Raw genomic sequence first — 23,517 nt, forward strand, 5'->3', positions numbered from 1 at the left:
TTTTGAAAAATAAGAAAATACGAGGAGGAGGCGCTCAAGAAGTATGTCTGTTAATTAGATACTGTAGTGAAGCATTACTGTTTTGTTGGGTCCTGCAGCTTGAAACGGACAGAGCCATAGTTACCACTAAAAGAAAGCAGTCCTCAATTCCCTATTCAATAAAAAGGTTCAAATTCCACAGACAAAAAAAAAGGTACCCTTGGTTTGTTTGTTTTTAAGGAAGATTAAATTTAGGAGTTGCCAACACCCAAACGAAAAACATTCCAGAGCATTAGACTCCATTGTAGTGGGAAGTCATCTACATTCTCAGCACTATGTTCTCTTACTCAAAGCAGGGGTATTAACAAAAGATGTTTCTTAGGATCTCACAAGATACACTCTACTTACTTCCCCCAGTAAACATTACCCTTGTTTAAAAAAAAAAAAAGTACTTGAAAAATAATTTTAGCACATGCAGCCAGAAAAAAAGTGAAGTTTAACATCTGCCAAGATATTTCCCAAAATAAGACCGCTGTCAGATGAACAATGAGGAAAAGATTGAAAATGACAAATTCTTTTATTTGGATCATCAGCTACTTTTAAAAATCAAGTTGAGGAATGTAGCTTTTCCAAAGCCTTGTCTTCAATTTCCCCTTAATCTTCATATTTTTAACTAAAAAAAAAAAAAAAACCTAGAAATTTGATTACCACTCTTACGAATTCCTTCTAAAACAATTTAATGAATAACAGATCTTTTGTGCAAGTAGCAAACCGCAGAGGACAGTTTTGCTGGCTGATAAAAATCTCTGAAACGCTCATATAAATACATCCTACAAAGACACACTATGATTTAACAGGTATGGAAATCATAATACTAAAAATTTAGGTATATTTAATATACACCCTAACTTATTGCAAATGCTTCTACTTAAACCACAATTAAAGTTGAGTAAAATTAGAAAGCCAGGAGAAGAAAAAGTGAAAGCTAAAGAGTCAATGAGAAAAAGATGCAACTATTTTAGGTGAAACAAGGTAGTTGAACCACTTCCTCAAATCCATGAGCTACTATCAAAGTAACCAAAACTTGTTTGAGATTGTTTTGTCTTGTTTCTGGTAGAGGGAGGTGTGATTATACACTTAGTAAAAATGTTTTACCAGTCACTCTAATGGAAGATGCTGCTACCTGTAACAACGTTTCGAAAATGCTCAAAACTGCAAACAACCCAAAACAAACAAAAACCCTACCACATGTTTTTCAGACACAGTACTCAAAAAGAGATCGTCTTAGCGAACAGAATTGTGGGTTACTAAATCATCCCTATTGTCCTAAATATCACTCAGAAAAACACTGTGTGTGTGTTTAGGAGCACAACTTATAAACAGTTGATTTATATATAAAATAGTGCACGTATTCATTTGGATATACTCATCTTGAGCTCACTGTAAGATAAAGCTGTCTTGGATATTGCTAAGGCAACATTTTCTTTACAGATGTTATTAAGCATTGGTAAGAAAGGAGAAATAAACTGGTAACTTCACATGGGCACCTGAGACCCTAGAGAATGTCGTCACCATTAATCAATTTTTCTAACTGATCAAGCATAAACAGCCAAGTCCAGGTGGCCAAGTCAGCCAAGTCCAGGTGGGCAAGTCCTGGAGCCATAAGTTGTCTTTCTACCACGGTAAAAAAGGATCCTGGATCTGAGACCTGGCCAGGAAGCCTGAAAAGCACGTGTCCTACTCTGAGTTTGGGGAACTTCCCAGGAAGCATTTGTTCAGAGTAAAACTCCATCACCCCCTGCCTGCCTAACTCGGTGAAGGGACAAGTACGAGCCAGGGGAGGTAAACTCTGGGCCCCGGGTAGCTCCCAGGAGGAAGACACCGGGAGGCAGCTGCCCGGCCCGGTCCGGCTGCGGCCCCCGCCCGGCTCACCTCTGCGGCAGGGATGTTGACCACGCCGGTGGAGCGCCGCTTCTCCCGCAGCTTCCTCTTCTCGATCTGCCCCTTGCCTTTCCTGGCACTGGGGCCCGAGCTCTTGCCCTTCTCCGGGACGCCGTCCGGCTCCTCCTCGTCACGCCGGGGCGGCGGTGCAGCCGAGGTAGAGGCGGCTGGGGGCTCGTCCTCCGACCGCCGCGGGCCGGGGGCCGCCCGCGTCAGCATGGCGGAGCCGACCGCGCAGTTCACGCCCCCGGGACCGGGGACGGCAGGTGCGGCCGGCGCGCCGCCCGGGAGGTTGTTGTTGAGCTCGTTGGCAGCGGCGGCCGCCGGGGTGCCCAGAGCCCCCGCGGGGGGCTTCCCAGCGGCGTCGCTGCTGCCCCCTCCCGGGGGGGCCGGGCCCGGGGGGTTCTGCTTGGCGCGCATCTTCTCGCGTTTCGCCTTCCACTCCTCCAGGAAGTCTGTGGTGCTGCCGCCGAGGCCGCTGCTGGTCCGGTAGCCACCGGTCGCCATATTCCCAAAGGGGCCGGTCGGGCTCTCACCTCAGGCCGCCCACCAGGGCTCCGGCCGCTGCCTCCTCTTCCTTCCTGCGGCCCCGAGGATGCCAGGAGACGACCTCCAGGAGAGGGACGGCCGCCGCTCCCACAGCAGCCGGCGGGGCTGAGGTGAAAGACAAAAGGGGGCGGGTAAGGGAAGCGTTAAGATCCCCGCCCGACCCGAGGGTCTGCCCCCGGGCTGCGCCCCTTGGAGTCCTCGAGCGCGCCCACCAGTCACTACCGGCCAGCAGCCGCCGGGTCCCCACCCTGCAAAGTTTCTCCCATGCACCTACAGTACGGACCCCGACGATCGCCGCCCCTAGAAGGGAGGAGAGAGGACTGACCCCACCCCCAAGTCGGCCCGCCCGCCCCATCCCCACCAAGGTCCGCGCCGGCGGCGGTCGAGATACTAGGGCCAGACCCGCCACCTGTCGGCTCGTCGTATCGCCTGCTCCGCGCTCTGGCCACCGCCGGTCCGAGGTCCCCGTCAGCTACAACCCCACTCCCAAGGCGAGGCGCGGAGCTCCTAGCCGGTTCGCAGAGGAGGCGGGGACCCAGCTGTCCCGCCGAGCGTGGAAAGGACCGGGTGTGAGCGAGCGCCTTACCTCGGAGGAGCTTGTAGGGGACGAGGCGTAGGGCTGGGATCCGGCTCCCAGGTGTGCCGAAGCTGGCGCGCGCTCTTCCGCCGCGCGGAAAGTGCCGCGGCAAACTCGCGGTGCGGAGCTCCAGGCAATCCCAGGACAGGAGGGAGGGAGAAGAAGGAGGGAGGGAGGGAGGGAGGGAGCCAGGGGCGGGAAGGGAGCCGAGCGGCGCCGAAGCACGAGCGGAAAAGGCCGAGGCGGCGCGCGAGGGGCGCGGCGCGCGGTGGGAAGGGTCGTGGCCGCTGACGCCCCGCCCCCGGCGCTCAGGTGCGCGGCGTCGCGTCCGGCCCGCCGCTGCAGCCTGCTCTGCGCCAGCCGTCCTCTGCCCCGCACCCGCCGCAGACCACACCGCGCCCGCCGCGCTCCGCCCGCGGCCGGCGAGTTGGACCGCACATTCCTGGGCTAGCAGCCTCGCGGCGTCCGGCCTCCCGGCGCCTCCGACTCCGGGGCGGGAACGGCACTCCACGCCCTTCTTGCTTGTCTTCTCCGCCTCTCTCTTCTCCCACCACTCTTCCTTTTAAGTACAAGACCGTATTATTTGAGAGAAAGTCTCGAACGCTGCTGGCTAAGGGGAAAAGTGCGATAACTTGTGATGATTCAGGGAATGACTAGACAGGATGGGAAAATACCCACGTGTCTCTTTTCCTAGTCGCTGCTCCCTTTTCAGATGTACTAGGGCAGCGGGCAGGAGAATAGAAAGACCTGAGACAAACCCAGCACCCTCCTTCTAAGAAAACTGCGGTGTCCTGGTGAAAACGGTTGGCTAAGAGGAAGGACTTACTAGTATCTTAGGGTTGCGGGAGAAAAAAACTCAGTTCGACAGTTTATTGTATTGGCGATTCCAGTCTTGGAGTTTTCCCCTTAACCCTATCTCTGCCTCTCCTCTTTACAGAGAATGAATTTAGCAGCAAAGCTCCCTACCAAAGTACTAACGCTGCACTGATGCTAATTTGAGATGAGCTGGGGCAGTGATTGTCTCTATTTTTTCATTATTAACATGCCAGAGGCTTATCCTCTGATGCAAGTCATCTGAAATTTCTGGATCAGAGCGGGGTGGGCTGTCACTGACGCACCTAAGACTGACCTTTCTATATCCAGGTAATGTCAGGGCACATCATTGTGGGAGGCTACAAATGCCAGGTCTCCATTTTGTAAAAAAGTAGGAGAGCCCTAAGTCACGCTCTTACCTAACATAAACCTTTCTTCCTACTTAATATTCCTGTTTTGCCCAGGTAGCACATGGTGAGTGAGCAATCAGTGTTTGCCTGCCACAGAACTGGGAACAGAAGAAAGTGATTCACATGCTCTATATTTCTCAGGGACAGTTTTGGTCTTTGGTCTGGCTGTTGTGGGAAACGTATGGCGAGAGCTCTGGAAAAATCCTTAGAAAATTAAAAGCTTTTCTTGGGAATAGGTCTAAAAGGCTGAGCGGCTGTTTACCTAAGCTAGTACCAACCCCAGTGTGCCACCTGAAGTTTCTCAATTACATATTCATTAGTTTGTTTTCTGAGTTTTAAGGAGAGTAAGGGAGGCTGGGACATTAAACGTATTCACATTCATATGCTTTGTAACTTATCAGAGGACTTTTCTCCTGGAAGGGCTGCAGGATATAGTGGAAAGAGGGTATAGTCAGCTAGCTGAGAGATCTTGGGCATGTTTACATTATCTGGTACTCAGCTTTCTGTACTATAAAATCAGCAAAAATTACATTTTTTTTTTTTTTGAGGCGGAGTCTCGCTCTGTCGCCAGGCTGGAGTGCAGTGGCGGGATCTCAGCTCACTGCAACCTCCGCCTCCTGAGTTCAAGCGATTCTCCTGCTCTCAGCCTCCCAATTACATTATATTTAAGCTGTCTTAAGAACTGACACTGCACATAAAATGTGCTTGATTCGAGGAAGGCACTCAGTAAACATAGTCCCTTCTAGGGGCTTAAAGTCCTTGGTCTCTAAGAAGTGTATGGGAGAAGAGGAAATTAAAACAGATGGGGTATTGAATATACAATATCAGCCTAAAAACGATAGACTTTGAGTGAACTAGGATAACACGCCACATAAATTTATCACTGCATGGCTTAGACCAGTTCTCTTAGTATTAATAGGTTCTGAGTCAGGAATTTTGGCTGCTACTGACTTGTGTGGCTTTGGGCAAGTTGCTTAACTTTTGTGCCTCTGTTTACTTACATATAAAATGGGGATAATAATACTTCCTACATCGTGAGAGTGTTGTGAAAGTGCCTGCAGTCCTTAGATAAAAGGTGGTATGTGAGTACCAGAGTAGGTATTATTAGTCTATAAAGTGCCCTAGGAACCATGGATGAAAGAGATTATTGAGGTACAAAGCTCTGTGTTTTGTTATTATTATCATTTATTATACCTTTTGTCTTTACCATTCTCAATGTTCCCGAAGATATATTTCACAGCCAGACTGCTTCCAACATTGCACCGAGGTATTTAGCTGAGTCAGTCCTAAATTGCAAGATGTTTGCATATCATCAATCTTTATGTATAGCGTTCTGATGAAATAATCCTCAAAGACTTGGAGCTTGGTTTCTCAACCTCAGCACTGTTACATTTGGGGCTGGATAATTCTTTGCTGTCCTGCCCATTGTAGGTTGTTTAGCAGCATCGTTGGCTTCTACCTATTAGATACCAATAAGAAACCCCCACCTGTATTGTGACATTGCCACATGGTCCCTGGGATAAAATTCTTCCCCGGTTGAGCACCTCTGAGTTAGCCTAAAATAACCAATTTTTAGCGGCTCACTTGCCCTTAATAATAAAATGAAATATGATGATAATGCTGACAAAAACAGATTCATTTTAATATGTCAGAGTGAAACCTAGATGTTAGTCTTAATGATTTTGAGGAAGTGTATTATTATATGTATGGATAGCTAGTATATTGGGAAGTAGCCATTTTGCCTTCAGTGCAGGTATTTCTGGAACATATGCAATTCATCCTCTAACATCAAAATATTATATGTGCATAGGATTAAAAAATTACATACTTTAGTTCTGCAAGGATTATAACAAAAAACAGCAATCCCCTCTCTACCTTATCCATTCTGAAAACCCTACCCACAACTTTGAACTTTTTAACTGTTTCCATTAATAGAGATCTTCACATTTATTTTTTATGTGCATATCTGCTATTGTACATCTTGATTTTTCCATTTTTAGATATAGAAGAGGATTTAGCTCTAATACACTAATAACACATATACTTTTCTTTTCTTTTCTTTTTTTTTTTTTTTTGAGATGGAGTCTCGCTCTGTCTCCCAGGCTGGAGTGCAGTGGCGCGATCTCGGCTCACTGCAAGCTCCGCCTCCCGGGTTCACGCCATTCTCCTGCCTCAGCCTCCTGAGTAGCTGGGACTACAGGTGGCTGCCACCACGCCCGGCTAATTTTTTTTTTTTTTTTTTTTTTTTTTTTTTTGCATTTTTAGTACAGACGGGGTTTCACTGTGTTAGCCAGGATGATCTCAATCTCCTGACCTCGTGATCCACCTGCCTCGGCCTCCCAAAGTTCTGGGATTACAGGCATGAGCCACCATGCCCGGCCACACATATACTTTTCATACTCCTACACGCCCATAGTATTATGACTGTACAAATACTGTTCATAGCTGAGTCATGTGGTGTACTATGATTGCATTTCTTTTTTTTACAACTGTTTTTCCTTGTTGCACAACTATACCTTTTGTCTTTACCATTTTTCTGCAGTTAAAACTTGCCTCTTTTTTTTTCTTTAATCATCGGCTTATTTTTTTATATACCAGTCACAAGTATATACTCAAATTTTCCTCCTCTCAATGACGTTAATCACATTGGGTAAGCTATCAGTTCTATTCTCTTTTTGGAAACATCTCTTCTGGAGCCCTCCATCCCCTGCTTTAATATGGATTGATTTTGTTTGTTTGTTTGTTTGGAGACGGAGTCTCGCTCTGTTGGTGAGGCTGTAGTGCAGTGGCACAGTCTTGGCTCACTGCAACCTCCGCCTCCTGGGTTCAAGCAATTCTCCTGCATCAGCCTCCAGAGTAGCTGGGAATACAGGCACATGCCACCACGCCCGGCTAATTTTTTGTATTTTAGTAGAGACGGGGGTTTCACCATGTTGCCCAGACTGGTCTCGAACTTCTGAGCTCAGGCAACCAGGCTGCTTTGGCCTCCCAAAGTGCTGGGATTACAGGTGTGAGCCACCGCACCTGGCCTAATCTGGACTGATTTTAAGGCTCGTTGCTTGTGGTCATCCTGGGATTATGCTCCTCTAGCATCTTGAGAATCATTTTCTCTGTAGACTTCTTGTTTCCTGAATTGCATACTTTTCTCTTTTTGTTTCTCCCCTTCATTTTAGCAGAGTATATCCTCAGTATATTCTGAAGATAGTATAACTCATTCTTAGAGACCTTGCATATTGGAAAATGTTTTAAATTTATCTTCACACTTGATTAATAGTTTGGTGGAGCATAGAACTCTAGGTTAGAAAGCATTTTCCTTCATAATTTTGAAGGCATTGCTTTATTATCATCTAGTTTCCAGAGTTGCTGTTTAGAAGACCAGTGGCATTCTGATTGCATTGTATTTTCTGTCTCAAAATTTTTGGATCTTCTTACTTAGATCCTCTGAAATATCTTGAAGATATGCTCTGATTTGGTCTTTTATCATTATTATGTTATGCAGTCAGTGGACCCTTTTAATCAGCTATCTGCCCTCCAGTTAGGAAATTTTCTTATCCTCTTTCTTTTTCTTTGACATGGAGTCTCGCTCTGTCACCCAGGTCAGAGTGCAGTGGCCTGATCTAGGCTCACAGCAACCTTCACCTTTCGGGTTCAAGCGATTCTCCTGCCTCAGCCTCCTGAGTAGCTGGGATTACAGGCACACACGCCTGGTTAATTTTTGTATTTTTAGTAGAGACGGGGCTTCACCATGTTGGTCAGGTTGGTCTTGAACTCCTGACCTCATGATCCACCTGCCTCAGCCTCCCAAAATGCTGGGATTACAGGCGTGAGCCACCGTGCCTGGCCTATTCTCTTTCTTTTATAAGACTTTCCTTCTACTTTCTCTGTTCCTGCCTTCTGGAATTCCTGTTAAGTAGGTGTTGGAATGCTAGAAGTTCTCTAACAAATTTTTTATCTTTTCTCTTTTATTTTTCATTTCCTTGGCATGTTATTCTACTTTTAGTGAAATTTCCTTCACTTTGTATGCCAGTTCTTCTATAGAATTTTCTGTTTCGGACACTATTTCTAATATCTCTTTCTTGTTCTCTAAATATTTTTTTCTGTAGCATCTTGTTCTTATGATACATATTGAGCATTTTTTCCTCTAAGCAAATTGCCTACATTTTTTTGTTTGTTTTAATCTTCATCTTTCATGTTAGAGCACTTCCTCATCAGTCTGCTGTTTATTCATATTTAAGACTGAAGCACTGCAAAGCTGATTGAAAGCTCTTATGTGAAAAGGAAGACCTTGTTGGACTGATGGGCCTCATTTAGGGAGCCAGTGTTTGGCCGCAGACATTTTCTGGAGGCATGTGTCAAATTCAGCATCTGTGGAGCTTCTCTTTTGGCCCAATAATTTTCCTTGAGTAAAACTATTTCTGCTTGTGTTGTCAGTTGCCAATTTTTTCAGGTGCCAAGTAGGGAAAGAAGACTGGAGGAGTCTCATTACTCAATACGCAGGTTTTCACTTAATCCCTATACTTAGTATATCTGACGTACCCAATTTCAGTGCATTTGTAATTCAACATCTGTACAATGTGAAAACTTCCAGTCTGTACAATGTGAAAACTTCCAGTCCTCTGCCAGGATCAGGAGAGATAGTCTCCTTGCTACTGAGCCCTGCAGAAGGGATTTGAGAATCTAACTGTTCCTTGTGTAGATTTTCAACTAATCCTTCTGTTTTCATCCCCATCCTTCACTCTGTTTCAGAGATATATGCTGCTGCCTCCAATTCTGAACCTTTCTTCAGGGATCTGCAGGACAAAAAAAGTTTACTTCTTATTGGCTTTGTCTCTTGCAGGTTGTTAGAATTTACCTTACTCTGCTCTGCTAAAGTCTGTCTTGCTTTCTATCTTTCATCTTCCAAAATTTTGTTCTTACCATTCATCCTCTTTGTTGTTACTGGTTTATCATTTTACTTTGGTTTTAGTGAAGTTACTTGAGGAAGTAAAGATAAACACGTGTGTTCAGCCTGTTATATTTAATAGGAAGTCCAATTCATCTGTTTTGCAGATTTCTAGATACTTTGCAATCTACTCCATAAGTCCAGATCAGCAGAGACGTCTACATCTTATTTCTCTCCTCAGTGATTTACATCATAAGCCCATATTGATTGACACTATAAGAAAGAGCTCTAAAAATTTGTTTTATTTTCTGTAGGCTTTTTTTGAAGGTGTGGCCCATTATATTACATATATTCCTATTATCAAAAACCTAGAAAACATTTTCTGACATCCATATTAAGAATAGATGTGGTTCTCTTTTGGAACTTTTTTTAACCATATAGTAAAACTATTTTTCATATAGCTAGTGAATATTCTGTTTTCAATTGCCTATAGGTAATCTTAGACCAGATTTTTGGCCTATCCAGGGAAGACCTAGATTTTATGGTGCCTGAAGCTTACATAATTTGGTGGACTTTCTATAAGAAAAAGAATCCGTAAGAAAATAAATATTTAGAATAAGTGAGAAATTTTTTTAAATTACAAATTTTAACAAATTGAAAAATGCCATAAATATCACAAAAATCCAGGAAAAAACCCTATTCATTTACTCTCTGACATATTTCTATGCCATTTTGTATGCATTTTATTATTGATTTTATTACTTATTGATGCATAAAGTACATGTCTTTACATGCAGATATATCCACTATTTGTAGTACAAGTATATAGGTTTATGCATCACAAACATAAGAACTCTTATAAATTGTACATCAAAAAAAATCTACTTCAAAAAGGAAAATAATGTATAGGCCATTCATAATTTTATACTCAGCATTATATCATATATTCCAGATAGGAAAGAATATCTATTCCTGATAGGAAAGTATATCAAATGCCAATGAAAACCTAATTCTCTGCTTATTTTACATGTCTCATGATTGGAAGAATTTCCCACAGACTGGTTTTAGTGCCATCAGACTATACTACTCTCTACAAGGAGCAACTCATTGTTCCTGTTGTCAGCCTACTTCCAAGTCACTCTTACTTACTGAGGACTTTAACTGCTAGCTAACCTTCTTTCTCCCCACTCCTCTTTATGTCCAGTTCTTAGTGATAACATCTACAAAGATAATTTATCCAGTCTCCTGGCATCTCAGATACTTGACCTCCTCACTCCAAATAACATTTTTCCTCTTTACCCCCTCTTCAGCTAGATATCTCTTGACTTTGTCATCATCAATAAGTACATCTTCAAAATCTCAGTTCTGAACATTCCATTTTCAACCACTATCACCTAACTCTTCAGCACACTTCCTCTCATACCCCCACTCCAACCATTTTTTGATCTATTGATCCTACTAATTTTTCATTATCCTTCCTTTCCATGTCCTAACTTCCTTACTAGGCTTTAGTTCTAAAGTTTATAATTATTAGCCTCTTCTGTGTATACCTGCTCACCTAAAGAAAGATAGTTAAAAACACTATGGCATGCTTCCTAACCCTACTTTAATGCATGTCCACAGTCTTAACTAGGCAGTCCATACTATCTGGCAATCCTAGTAAGCTTGCTTTCCTGTACTCCAAAATGACTAGTTTATATCAGTCTTTTAAGCCTCCAATACCTCCTTATACCAACCTCACTCTCAGTTGATGAGCTTGCCTTCACACTTCACTGACTCTAAAATAGCACCACTCAGAGTAGGGCTTATCTGCCCAAGACAGCTTTACCCATCTTCCTGCATCTAGATCTACTCTCTGCCTTCTTAATTAAATGAAGTTATTTGCTCCTCTTAAAGGCTGTCCTGCCACCTGTATCTTTCCCCTTTTGAGGGTTTTGCTTCTACAATTATACTCTCATGCATAATCAGTTTCTTCTCTATTAAATCATTCCCTTCAGCATACAAATGAGCTCTAGTAATTCCCTCTGTATTAGTTTTCTCTTTGTTGTCGTAACAAAGTTCCAAAGACTTAGCATCTTTAAAAGAAAAATCCCACCTTTATCATCTTACAGTTCTGTAGGATAGAAGTGCTACCTGGATCCCACTGGGCTAAAACCAAGAAACTGGCAAGGCTGCATTCCCTTGTGGAAGTTCTTGAGAACAATCCATGCTCTTGCCCTTTCCAGCCTCTAGAGGCCACGCACATTCCTGGCTGGTGGTCCTCTTCTCTCAAAGCAAATAATGGTGCATCTCTCGGCCTTTCTTCCATAGACACATCTCTCTAGGATTCTCTCTTTTGCCTCTGTGTTCTACTTGTAAGGATCATTGGGACCACCTGAATAATCCAAGATAATCTCCTTATTTTAAGGTCAGGTGACTAGCAACTATAATTCTATCTTCAACCTTAATTTCCCTTTGCCATGTAGCTTAATGCATTCAGAAGTTCCAGAGATTACAGTCTGGAAGTTGTTGGAGGCCATTATCTACTTACTATGCCCCCTTAAAGAAATAAACTTCCCTTGACTCCAGAATCTAATCTGGTCAATGTTATAATTCACTGTCAAAATTTTTGGAAGGGTTATCTTTAGTCACTGTTGATATTTCCACCCTTACCATTCTTTCTATAATAATTTCCAAATGGTCATTAGTCCTCACCACTCCACTATTATTCACCACTCCTGTCAAAATTATCGATAAGCTTCATATGTTTTTTATCCTACCTAACCTTTCTGTATTATTCAGCACAAATGACTCCCTCATTTTTAAAATCCTCCTTCTTGTAACTTTTTAAAAAATCACCAAAAATTTTATTTTGTCCTCCAACTTCATTGGATGCTCCTTCTCAGCCTCCTTTACCCACTCCTCCCCATCTGCTTAATCTGTGAAAACTAAAGTCTTCTCAGTAGTTAATCACTGGCCCTCTTTTCTTCTCATGCAACACTTTATCCCTAGGTGAATCCATGGAATACCATGGCTTTAGGAGTCACTCTCATATCCCATTTGCCAGTTTGACATCTGTATTAGTCAGGGTTTCCTAGAGTGACAGAACTAATAGGATAGATGTATATATGAAGGGGAGTTTATTAAGGAGTATTAACTCACATGATCACAAGGTGAAGTCCCACAATAGGCCATCTGCAAGCTGAGGTGCAAGGAAGACAGTCTGAGTCCCAAAACCTCAAAAGTAGGGAAGCCAACAGTGCAGCCTTCAGTCTGTGGCCAAAGGCTCGAGAGCCCCTGGCAAATCACTGATATAATTCCAAGAGTCCAAAAGCTGGAGAACTTGGAATCGATGTTCAGGGGCAGGAAGCATCCAGGATGTGAGAGAGATGAAGGCCGGAAGACTCAGCAAGTCTGCTCTTCCTTCTTCTGCTTGCTTTATTCTAGCAGCAGCTGATTAGATGGTGCCCACCCAGCTCAAGATGCGGCCTGCCTCTCCCAGTCCACTGACTCAAATGTTAATCTCCTTTGGCAGCACCATCACAGACACACCCAGGAGCGATACTTTGCATCGCTTCAATCTGGTCAAGTTGACATTCCATATCAACCATCAAAACATCTTCATATGGATGTCTTCTCAAAATGAACATGACCAAAAAAAACTTCCATCCATTTCTCCATCTGCCCCTACCTTATTTCTCTCTCATTTCTTTCCCATCTTGGTAAATGGTCTCACCATCCATCCAACTGTTCAAGCAAAAACCTACAAGACTTCTTTGATTCATCTCTTCCTTACCCCATAAATCCAATTCACCATTCTATCAGCTCCCATTCCAAAATATATTCGATCCTCACAACAACCAGAATGTTCTTCTCAAAATGTAATCAGACCATGTGACTCCCTTGTTCTCAGCCCTCTAAAAGTCCCTATTTCACTTAAAATCCAAATTCCTTTCATTGGCCTTTAAGATCCTGTATGATCTGGTTCCTGCTTTCACCTTTAACGTTGATTCTGATGACTCGCCCTCTTTTCATTAAACTCAGCTTTTTGTCTGTTCCTAAAATATTCAAAGCTCATTCCTGCCTTGGTGCTCCTGCACTGCTCAGAAGCATTTGCCCCCAGATCTAGCTATACCTATCATTGAGGTCTCAGTTCAACTGTCACCTCCCCAAAAAAAGCCTTCTCTGATCACCCAATCTAAAAAAGCCAAATTCTCCACCCTAAACCTCAATCACTATTGTATTGCCATTTTATAGTATTTATAATACTATCACCACTAGAAATTATTCATATGTTTATTGGCAGCCTCTCCCACTCTAGAATATAAGCATACTGAAACAGACATCTTGCCTATTGCCTTCACAGCTGTATTCCCAGCACCAGTAACTCGCGATAAACATTAGGCATTCAACTTAATCTGAGTTCTATGGATAGATTTAGAAAGGTCTACAAATCAAGTAAGGAAAAAAAAAGCTTAGTTTCCCCTTCGGCGTCTTCCTATTTGCTTTAAATTTGTCTGAATACAAAGAAAGTTATTTTTATTGTCAATTTATGACTTAATAGACTACTAATAGATACAGAGGCTGAGAAGGGGCATACAATTTTGATATCATGTTATCTGTCTGTTATTAGGAATTTAACATATGCTGCCCTTAAAATAATGGGCATCTACCTTTGTTTACATCAAGCATAGCTTAAGTTGGAAAATATCAAAGTAAAGAAGGTTCTACAAAGGCAGGTAGGATTATGGTGGTCCAAAGCAGTTCACGTTGACTTCAGGCATTTCTAAGTTACATGACCTTGGGCAAATTACCTAATTTCTCTGCCACAATATTTACCTCACAGATTATTGGGGGTATTAAATGAAATTTATCCTTTGAGTTTGCTTTTTAAAAAAAAAAAAAAAGAAAGAAAAACAGGGTTTTGCTCTATCACCCAGGCTGGAGTGCAGTAGCATGGTCATTGCCCACTGCAGCCTCAAACTCCTGGGCTATACCAGTCCTCCTGCCTCAGCCTCCCAAGTAGCTAGGACCACAGGTGCATACCACCATGCCCAGCTAATTATTATTATTATTATTATTGTTATTATTATTATTATTTATGGAGACAAGGTCTAGCTGTGCTGCCCAGTCTGGTCTCAAACTCCTGGCTTCAAGTGATCCTCATGCCTCAGCCTCCCTTATTTAACTTTTGACATAACCACTGAACATACTGAGACACGAAAGCCATAGCAGTTTTAATACAGAAAGATTCTTGCCAACAAAATCAGATTTCAACAAAGCTAAAAGATCATATTCCACCTTGTAAGTATACAGCCAAAGAAGAAAATAAGAGTTCCTTATGATACCAGAAAAAGGGGAAATGTCTTAAGGCATCAAAGCCAAGACTGAACAATTTGACTACTTTTTTTTTCTTTTTTCTTTTCTTTTTTTTTTTTTTTTTTTTTTTTGAGAGAGTCTTGCTCTATCACCCAGGCTGGAGTGCAGTGGTGTGATCTTGGCTCACCGCAACCTCCACCTCCCGAGTTCAAGCGATTCTCATACCTCAGCCTTCTGAGTAGCTGGGACTACAGGTGTGCACCACCACGCCCAGCTAATTTTTGTATTTTTAGTAGAGATGGTTTCACCATATTGGCCAGGCTGGTCTTCAACTCCTGACCTCAAGTGCCCTGCCTGCTGCAGCCTCCCAAAGTGCTTGGATTACAGGTGTGAGCCACCACACCTGGCCCTGACTACATTTTTAAAAGTGACAATAGGCAGGGCAGTGGTGGCTAACGCCTGTAATCCCAACACTTCAGGAGGCCGAGGTAGGAGAATTGTTGAGGCCAGGAGTTCAAGACCAGCTTGGTCAGCATAGCAAGACCCTGTTTCTACAAAACAAAAAAAAAAAAAAAAAAAAAGAGAGAGAGAGAAAAATTAGGTGGTGGTGTGCGCCTGTAGTTCCAGCTTCTTGGGAGGATTGCTTGAGCCTAGGAGTTTGAGGGTACAGTGAGCTAAGATCACACCACTGCACTCACAGCTGGGTGACACAACGAGACCTTGACTTAAAGAAAAAATTGACAACAAACAAAGTAAAAAGACAAGTCACATGTTGAAAGCAGAAATTTGCCTGGCATATAATATAAAGAGAATGATTAATATTGAAAGAACTGTAACAAATCATTGAGGAAAAAAGCAATGATGTTTTAAAAATGGTCTAATCACACTTGTAATCCCAGTGACTCTGGTGGCTGAGGGAGAATTGCTTGAGGCCAGGAGTTTGAGACCAGCCTGGGCAACATAACAAGACCCCATTCCCAAAAATAACAATTTTAAAAATTAGTTGGGTAGTGTAGCCCATGCCTGTAGTCCCAGCTACTTGGGAGGCTGAGGCAGGAGGATCGCTTGAGCCAGGGAGTTGAAGGCTACAGTGATGAGCTATGATTGCACCACTGCACTCCAGCCTGAGTGACAGAGTAAGACCATGACTCTTAAAAAAAAAGAAAAAATTGACTTAAGAATATGAATAGTCCATTCATAGGAGAAGAAACTGAATGGCAGATAGATGCAGGAAAATATACACAAATGTCAAAATAAAACAAAAAGTACCCTTTTATACCTATTGTATTATCCAAAGTTAATGTCTGATAATGCCAAGTGATGGTGGGCAAATGGAGGGAAAACTCAGCACTGAGTATAAATTGATCCAACTATTTTGGAAGACTTTTGGCAATACTTAAGTTGAAGATGTAATTTTCCAACAACTCAACAACTGCATACTTAGATGTCTACCCTAGAGAAATCCTGATATATACACAAGGACACATGGACATAAATATTTATTGTGGCCAGGCACAGTGGCTCATGCTTGTAATCCTAGCACTTTGGCAGCCCAAAGTGGGAGAATTGCTTGAGCCTAGGAGTTCAAGACTAGCCTGGGCATCATGGCAAAACCCCATCTCTACAAAAAGATAAAAAATTAGGCAGGAGTGGTGGTGCACCCCGTAGTCCCAGCCATTTGGGAGGCTGAAGCAGGAGGATCACTTGAGCCTGGGAGGTGGAGGTTGCCGTGAACCGTGATCACGCCACTGCACTCCAGCCTGAGTGAAAGAATGAGACTCCATCTCAAAAAAAAACCAAAAAACGTAGCACGAATTTTCAACTTTTAGTTTTAGAATGGATATATACAGTTTTTTAAAATAGAACATGTGATAGCATCTCAGAAACATGTTTAAAAACTAGTTTCAAGTGCATATGGAAAGTATGATACCATTCATATAAATTTCTAAAATGTACAAACAATATGTATATTGTTGACAGATACATATTTTTGTAATAAAAACACAAGCACACAAAATTCAGTTTATTAGTTGCTTCTTAGGACAGATGGAGAGAAAAAGCTATAGGAGCTGTAATGTTTTATTGTTTATAATGTTTTATTTCTTTAAAAAGAAAGCTCTAAGATAAATGTAAAATGTTAACATTTGTTCAATTTGAATAGGGCAAGTACATAAACTTATCTTTGTACTTTTGTATGTTTGAAACTTATATTATCTTCTGTACTTTTGTATGTTTGAAATATAGGATTCAAAGTAATGTTTAAAAGAAAAGACCTGGCCAGGCACGGTGGTTCACGCCTGTAATCCCAGCACTTTGGGAGGCTGAGGCAGGCGGATCACCCGATGTCAGGCGTTCAAGACCAGCCTGGCCAATGTGGTGAAACCCCGTCTCTACTAAAAATGCAAAAATTAGCTGGGCGTAGTGGCATGTGCCTGTAGTCCCAGCTACTTGGGAGGCTGAGGCAGGAGAGTCGCTTGAACCCGGGAGGCAGAGGTTGCAGTGAGCCGAGATCACGCCACTGCACTGGAGCCTGGGTGACAGAGCGAGACTGTGTCTCAAAAAAAAATAATAAATAAATAAATAATAAAAGAAAATACCTGGACTTACAATAATCATTTCATAAGAAAACATTGTATTTTAAAAGGCTGCAACTTTAACAAAATTAAACTTGTCCCAACTTGTCTTGGGGCAAACTTAAAATGTCAGTATTTTTCTAACAAGCAAAAAAAAAAAAAAAAAAAAAAACCCACACAAAATTGGAGAAAATTTAATGAAACCACATGCCCTGGAAATATTTGAATTGGTTTGTGGCCTGGCGCAAAAGAAGAAAACTGAAGCCATGCCAATTTTAAAGTTATAACCTCTTTTTGAATAACTGATCTTTCTTCTAGTATTTGGAAACAGATCCCTAAACTGGCTCCTAAACTGCTTTACTTCAACAGGCATACAGCTGGGCAAAACTGCAATGCCTCTCATTTTAACCAGCTCTTGATTGTCACCTTTTATTTGTGCACTGGTGCCACTGAAGAAGTATTCCAATTGTTCTGATTTCCTTTTGGAAACTTGACAAGCCACTGCCATTTTCTTTCTTTCTTTTCTTTTTTTTTTTTAAGACAGAGTCTTGCTCTTGTCGCCCAGGCTGGAGTGCAATGGCACGATCTTGGCTCACTGCAACCTCGGCCTCCTGGGTTCAAGCGATTCTCCTGCCTCAGCCTCCAGAATAGCTGGGATTACAGGCTCCTGCCACCACGCCTGGCTAATTTTTATATTTTTAGTAGAGGCGGGGTTTTGCCATGTTTGCCAGGTTGGTCTCAAACTCCTGACCTCATGATCCACCCGCCTTGGCCTCCCAAAGTGTTGGGATTACAGGCGTGAGCCACTCCGCCCAGCCGCCACTGCCATTTTCAAAATGGTGAAAACATGTCTTTGTCAAGGAAGATGTTGTAGACGGAATGTTTTGGTTTTCTGGGCACAGATTGAGCACCTGAGAGTCTCAGTAACACACCTGGTTTGGCTGCTTTGCTGAAGACACTCCATACATTGTGATTTGTTGCTCTCACCATCAACAGGAATTGGGCTGTGCAAGCAATTCTGAAAGAAGTGTTGTCTACTGCTGTGAAAGTCATCAACTTTATCAGAGCCCAGTCTTGACCCCAGCCTTTTCAAGAAATTTTGTCTAGAAAAAAGATCACAGTAGAAAATTATTCTCTATTGCACATAGTTTACTGACTTTCCAAGGAACAAATGGTAAAGTATGTAACTGAACTTCATGGGGGCAGAGGGAAAGCAGGTAACTGATCAGAACGGTTTAGGAGTTCTTTCATGGTTTTGTTACATCATAGATGTTTTTGGTCACAAGACTCAGATAAATTTTTTGATTCAAGATCGTAGAGTATTATGTATGCTGCTAAAAGAACCAACTCTTATAGCTCAGCCATCGTTTCTTTAGTTCCTACCTAATGGAGATGGGTTATAAACTTCCCAGCATGGAGGAAGGACTTTCTATTGTCTGAAGCCCATTGAGAAAGTCTTATTCATTTCTCTGCAAGCAGATGTCTTCAACACCTGAAACACCACAGAATTCTTTTGAGTGTTACTTGTGCTCAGATGATTCATGTTTAATGAGTACCTCACCAAAGATGGCTCCATTGATTTACAATGGTTATGATGAGATATGAATTCAATTCAGTCTTGGAGTTTTGACCTATATGAGTCAATGTGTTCAGTACTTCTTGCCATGCAAACAAAAAAACAACTGGATGACATAGATGATGTAACATCTAGATTTTAATCTAAAACATAGATTCAAATCAGAAGCATTTTTTCACTGGAATTCACTATTGAGCAAAGTAAAAGTTGCCTTTTATTGACACACTTGAATTTAAATTACTGAAGATAATATTTTGCATAACATAATTTATAGCAGTAATTTTTTGATTACGACAAGCAGGACACTATGCTAATCACTGCATATATAGTGTATTAGTTCATTCTTACATTGCTATAAAGAAATACCTGAGGTTGGGTAATTTATAAAGAAAAAATGTTTCATTGGCTCATGGTTTTGCAAGCTGTAGAGGAAGCATGGTGCCAGCATATGCTGGGTTTCTGGTGGGGGCCTCAGGGAGCTCTTACTCATGGCAGAAGGTGACGGGGATACAGCATGTCACATGGTGAGAGTGGAAGTAAGAGAGAGAAGGGGGAGGTCTCAGACTCTTAACTGGATCTCACATGATTTAACTGAGCAAGAACTCACTTATGACCAGGGAAAGATGCTAAGCCATTCATGAGGGATCCTACCCCAAGATCCAATCCCCTCCCACCAGTCTCCACCTCCAACATTGGGAATCACGTTTCAACATGATATTTAGAGAGGACAAACATCCAAACCATATCCATGTTTAACCCTGTAACAGTCCTATGAGAGGAGCATTAGTATTACTTTTCTTGGACTGATCAGAGCAGTGAGACATAGAGAGATTAAGAATCACACATTTGTGTGATTCCAGAGCCCATCTTTAGATTATACATAAAAGGAATCAATTTTCTGGGCAATAAAATACACAGAATGCAAACACCACAGTTTCTGTACATTTTTCTCTAAAAGATTTGCTTTGATTTCTTCAAAATTTCAGGGCTTCATAATCAGCAAAAGACAATCACTCATCTAGACAAACCACATAATTTGAGCTCCTTAAAGAGTCTTTCTCTCTCTTTTTTTTTCTCCTCCCTCTTTTTGCATCACAGTGTCTGGAGTACAGCAGGTGCTATATGTATAAATATTTGTCAAATGGCATACAATCAGGATGGCTGTCCTGAGGCGGCCCCAGAAACAAGCTCACTGTCTCCTAGGGCTGTACTTGGGATGTGAGGGCAGTTTGTGGTGGGGAAGTATTCCTTGGTATATGTACCATAGCTGGTGTTTGACCTTCAGTCTTGCAGCTTCAGAACTTTTGATTTTATCCATTTGAAGAGCCTATTATTGATGGCTCAGGGACACAGTTACATTAATGTTGACAGTTTGCCTGATATATCAGAGCCAAATAATTCATTGATCTATAATGAAAAACATGAAGGTCAGAAACACAGGATTGTTAAAGTTGTTACGATCAGCATGTGTTCTCCAAGAAGGCAGACCTACATGGGAATGAAAGCATAACTGGAGTTTACCTGGTAAATATGAAGAATGAACAAGAGGGGTTGATTAGAGGATTCCAGTGTTTACTGGACTCAGCTAAGAGAGCCTAAGGCATCCATCTCCATAAATAAGGAAAGCCCTGCCAAAGTGCATAGAGCAGAATTGCTCTCCCCAGGACCTTTGCCATCCAACTGTTTGCTAAGGAGGCCAACCAACGCTGCTACGATGAACACATTCATTCTTTGTATATGCTAATTATTTTAGTCTGGTTATGGTCATGTTTTATTGGTCAGATCTCTTTTAGGTGAATTTGCATATCTCTGTAAAATCCATTTTTTCAACTTTTCAAAGTTCAATTCTTCCAAGGCAATTTTATTGGTGGGTGTTCTACTATAACTTTAGTGTACTAATGACTAACATTTTTGAAGGCCACTCAAAAGAGGTCTAGTCCCTTTATCTTCCATTGAAAATTGCTCCTAATTTTAAAGTCAATATGTAAACCACATGAAGAAAATAATTACAGTCCTTCACTCAATAAACATTTTGGGGGCATACTTACTGTGTGCCAGCCTTGCTCTATGCAAGTTACTGTTCTAGGCAATGACATACAAAGAGGAATGATAGCTCCAACTTCAAGGAACTTGCAGGTGTGTAAACACATATGTAAATAAAAACAAGATCATAAAAGAATATCTATACAAAAAAAGACTTGTAAACAAAATGATATTCAGTTCTAAACAGAAATATGAACAAATTACTGTGGGAAGCACAGAATGAAAAAAGAGATGGCTTCGCCAAGAATAAATAGATTTTTTCAAATAGACAAGATAGGGAAATGCTTCTAACAGATGAAACCATTCATGCAAGCCCACAAAGATGTAAAGTGCCTACAAGGAATGGGGAAGGTGGTGACCTGGAAGGCCGGAAGTGGGAACAAAGATGGGTTAGAGGAGACACGGGCATAAGTATGAGTTTAAATTCTTCAGGGCCAGAGGTGCAGGAGACCTTTCCTACCTCCCTGGAATACTCAACTCTCCTTACTTGCCTCCTGTACCTCTGGCTATTAATTTTCTGTCTCTTTCAGAAGCTTCAGTTTTCCTCAGTTCATTCTTTAAATCAGCAATTTAAAAAATAAGTTTTTGAATGCATAATGCATGTATGTAGCACAATATTCAAAAGCTATAAGGGCAAAGTGGAAAAAATCCTATTCCCGATAGCTAGCCATGCAGTTCTGCTCTCCTGCTTCCTGAGACAATCACTGGACCAGCTTCCTGCACATCCTCCCAAAAAGTCTCTACATAGGCAAGCATATACGTGTATGCATGTGTGTATGTGTGTGTGCATAGGTGTGTATGTATGTAAGTTTTTCATATATAATTATTCACATGGAGAATAGAATATTAATGTATCTTGAATTCTTCACTCTAAAATAGATTTTGAATATCTTTCCATTTTGATTCATTATTTTATTCATTTATTTGACAAGTATTTACTCAATGCCTACCATGTGCCAGGCACTCATGTGGTGAAGATACAGCAGAGGACAAAATAGGCTAAATCTCTGTCTTATGGAACTGACATTCTAGTAGAAAAGTTGCAGGAAAAACAGACAAAAACTGAATAAGCAATGAAATATATATAGTAAGCCAGGTGGTGATAAGAGCTGTGGAGAAAAATAAAGCTGGAAGAGTAGAAGTTGAAGAGTGGCTGTGAGGATCTAAAGGATGCAGACAGCGAGCGAGAGACTTTATTGTTTATTGGTCCAGTAGCATTCTATGATTATACCACAATTTGTATAATCAGTCTCCTTCTGATAAACATTTACATTGTTTCTAATATTTTGCTGTTCCAGTGATAAATTTGTATACAAGTCATCGGATACATTTGAGAGTATATTTGTAGATTAAAATCCTAGAGGTGGAATTGCCATTTCAAAGGGTCTGTGCAGATTGATTGACTGATTGATTTTTAAGGCAGTCTCGCTCTGTCACCCAGGCTTGAGTGCAGTGACACAATCTCGGCTTACTGCAGCATCCACCTCCTGGGTTCAAGCAATTCTCCTGCCTCAGCCTCCCAAGTAGCTGAGGCTACCAGCATGCACCACCACACCAGGCTAATTTTTGTATTTTTAGTAGAGACAGGGTTTCACCATGTCGGTCAGGCTGGTCTTGAACTCCTGATCTCAGGTGATCCACCCACCTTGTCCTCCCAAAGTGCTGGGATTACAGGCGTGAGCTACCGCGCACAGCCTGCAGTTGTAATTTTAACAGATATTGCCAAATTGCTCTATTTTCTGTAAGCTTTCTGTTCATATTCTTTAAAAAACAAAAATTGTTCAAATTTTTGCATGCACGTGTGTGTGTGTGTGTGTGTGTGTGTGTTAGGGGATTGCTTTTGTTTGCTTTTTTTTTTTTTCATTTTTGATTTGTAGGAACTACTTAGTAAGGAATTTAGCTCTTTGTCTGAGATGTGGGTAGTAAATATTTTACCCAATTTGTCAGTTCTCTTAACTAGGTTTACAATGCATGAAGAAAACGTTTATTGTCTTGTAGTTCAATTAAACAGTCTTTTTATGGCTTCGTAATTTTTTTTTAATCTGCAATGTTTTCTTCTAGTACTTTAACAGTTTTCAACACTTATGTGCTTAATTCATCTGAAATTCATTCTGTATGAGGTGTGAGGCATGACTCCTGACATGGTTTGGCTCTGTGTCCCCACCCAAATCTCATCTTGAATTGTAATCCCCATGTGTTGAGGGAAGGACCTGGTGGGAGGTGACTGTATCATGGGGGCAGTTTTCCCCATGCAATTCTCCTGGTAATGAAGGAGTTTTCATAAGATATTGAGAGGCGACAGCATGCTGGCTGCCCTTGCAGCCCTCGCTGACTCTCGGTGCCTCCTTGGCCTCGGAGCCCACTCTGGCCGCGCTTAAGGAGCCCTTCAGCCCGCCGCTGGACCGAGAGAGCCCTCCTCTGGGCTGGCTGAGGCCGGAGCCCGCTCCCTCGGCTTGGGGGGAGGCGTGGAGGGAGAGGCACTGGCGGGAACCGGGGCTGCGCATGGCGCTTGCGGGCCACCTAGAGTTCCGGGTGGGCGTGGGCTTGGCAGCCCGCACTCGGAGCGGCTGGCCCGCCCTCCCAGCCTGGGCAGTGAGGGGCTTAGCACCCGGGCCAGCAGCTGTGGAGGGTGCACCGGGTCCCCCAGCAGTGCCGGCCCACCGACCCTGCGCTCGATTTCTTGCTGGCCTTAGCTGCCTCCCTGTGGGGCAGGGCTCAGGACCTGCAGCCCGCCATGCCTGGGTCTTCCCCGACCCCCAACGCCCTGGGCTCCTGCGCAGCCTGAGCCTCCCCAGGAGCGCCGCCCCCTGCTCCACAGCGCCCTGTCCCATTGACCGCCCAAGGGCTGAGGAGTCCGGGCACACGGCGCGCGGGAC

At 42.6% G+C, this 23,517-nt stretch overlaps 2 protein-coding genes across 4 annotated transcripts in view; both read right to left on the reverse strand.

Annotated features, from left to right (window-relative positions):
• Positions 1-2,755, reverse strand: part of PAWR (pro-apoptotic WT1 regulator) — a 100,688-nt gene extending 97,933 nt beyond the window's left edge. For 2 of the 3 annotated variants that reach the window (XR_008538520.2, XR_008538519.2), the window contains exon 1: positions 1,912-2,755. Coding sequence is in view for 1 of the 3 variants with exons in the window: in XM_016923906.4 (XP_016779395.1) it covers positions 1,912-2,427 (516 nt within the window). In the remaining 2 variants the exon portion in view is untranslated. The remainder of the gene's footprint in view (positions 1-1,911) is intronic. The other variant, XM_016923906.4, reaches the window with a different exon arrangement.
• On the reverse strand, positions 2,446-23,145 carry LOC134807535 (uncharacterized). Its single transcript, XM_063786186.1, has 3 exons — positions 22,852-23,145; positions 3,056-3,605; positions 2,446-2,574 (listed from the first exon to the last, which is right to left on the reverse strand). Exons 1-3 carry the CDS (start codon positions 23,143-23,145, stop codon positions 2,453-2,455), a joined length of 966 nt encoding a protein of 321 aa, XP_063642256.1. The 3' UTR covers positions 2,446-2,452.
• Between the last annotated feature and the right edge of the window lie 372 nt (positions 23,146-23,517).

This window comes from Pan troglodytes, chromosome 10, assembly GCF_028858775.2.
Source record: "Pan troglodytes isolate AG18354 chromosome 10, NHGRI_mPanTro3-v2.0_pri, whole genome shotgun sequence".
Taxonomy (NCBI): Eukaryota; Metazoa; Chordata; class Mammalia; order Primates; family Hominidae; genus Pan; species Pan troglodytes.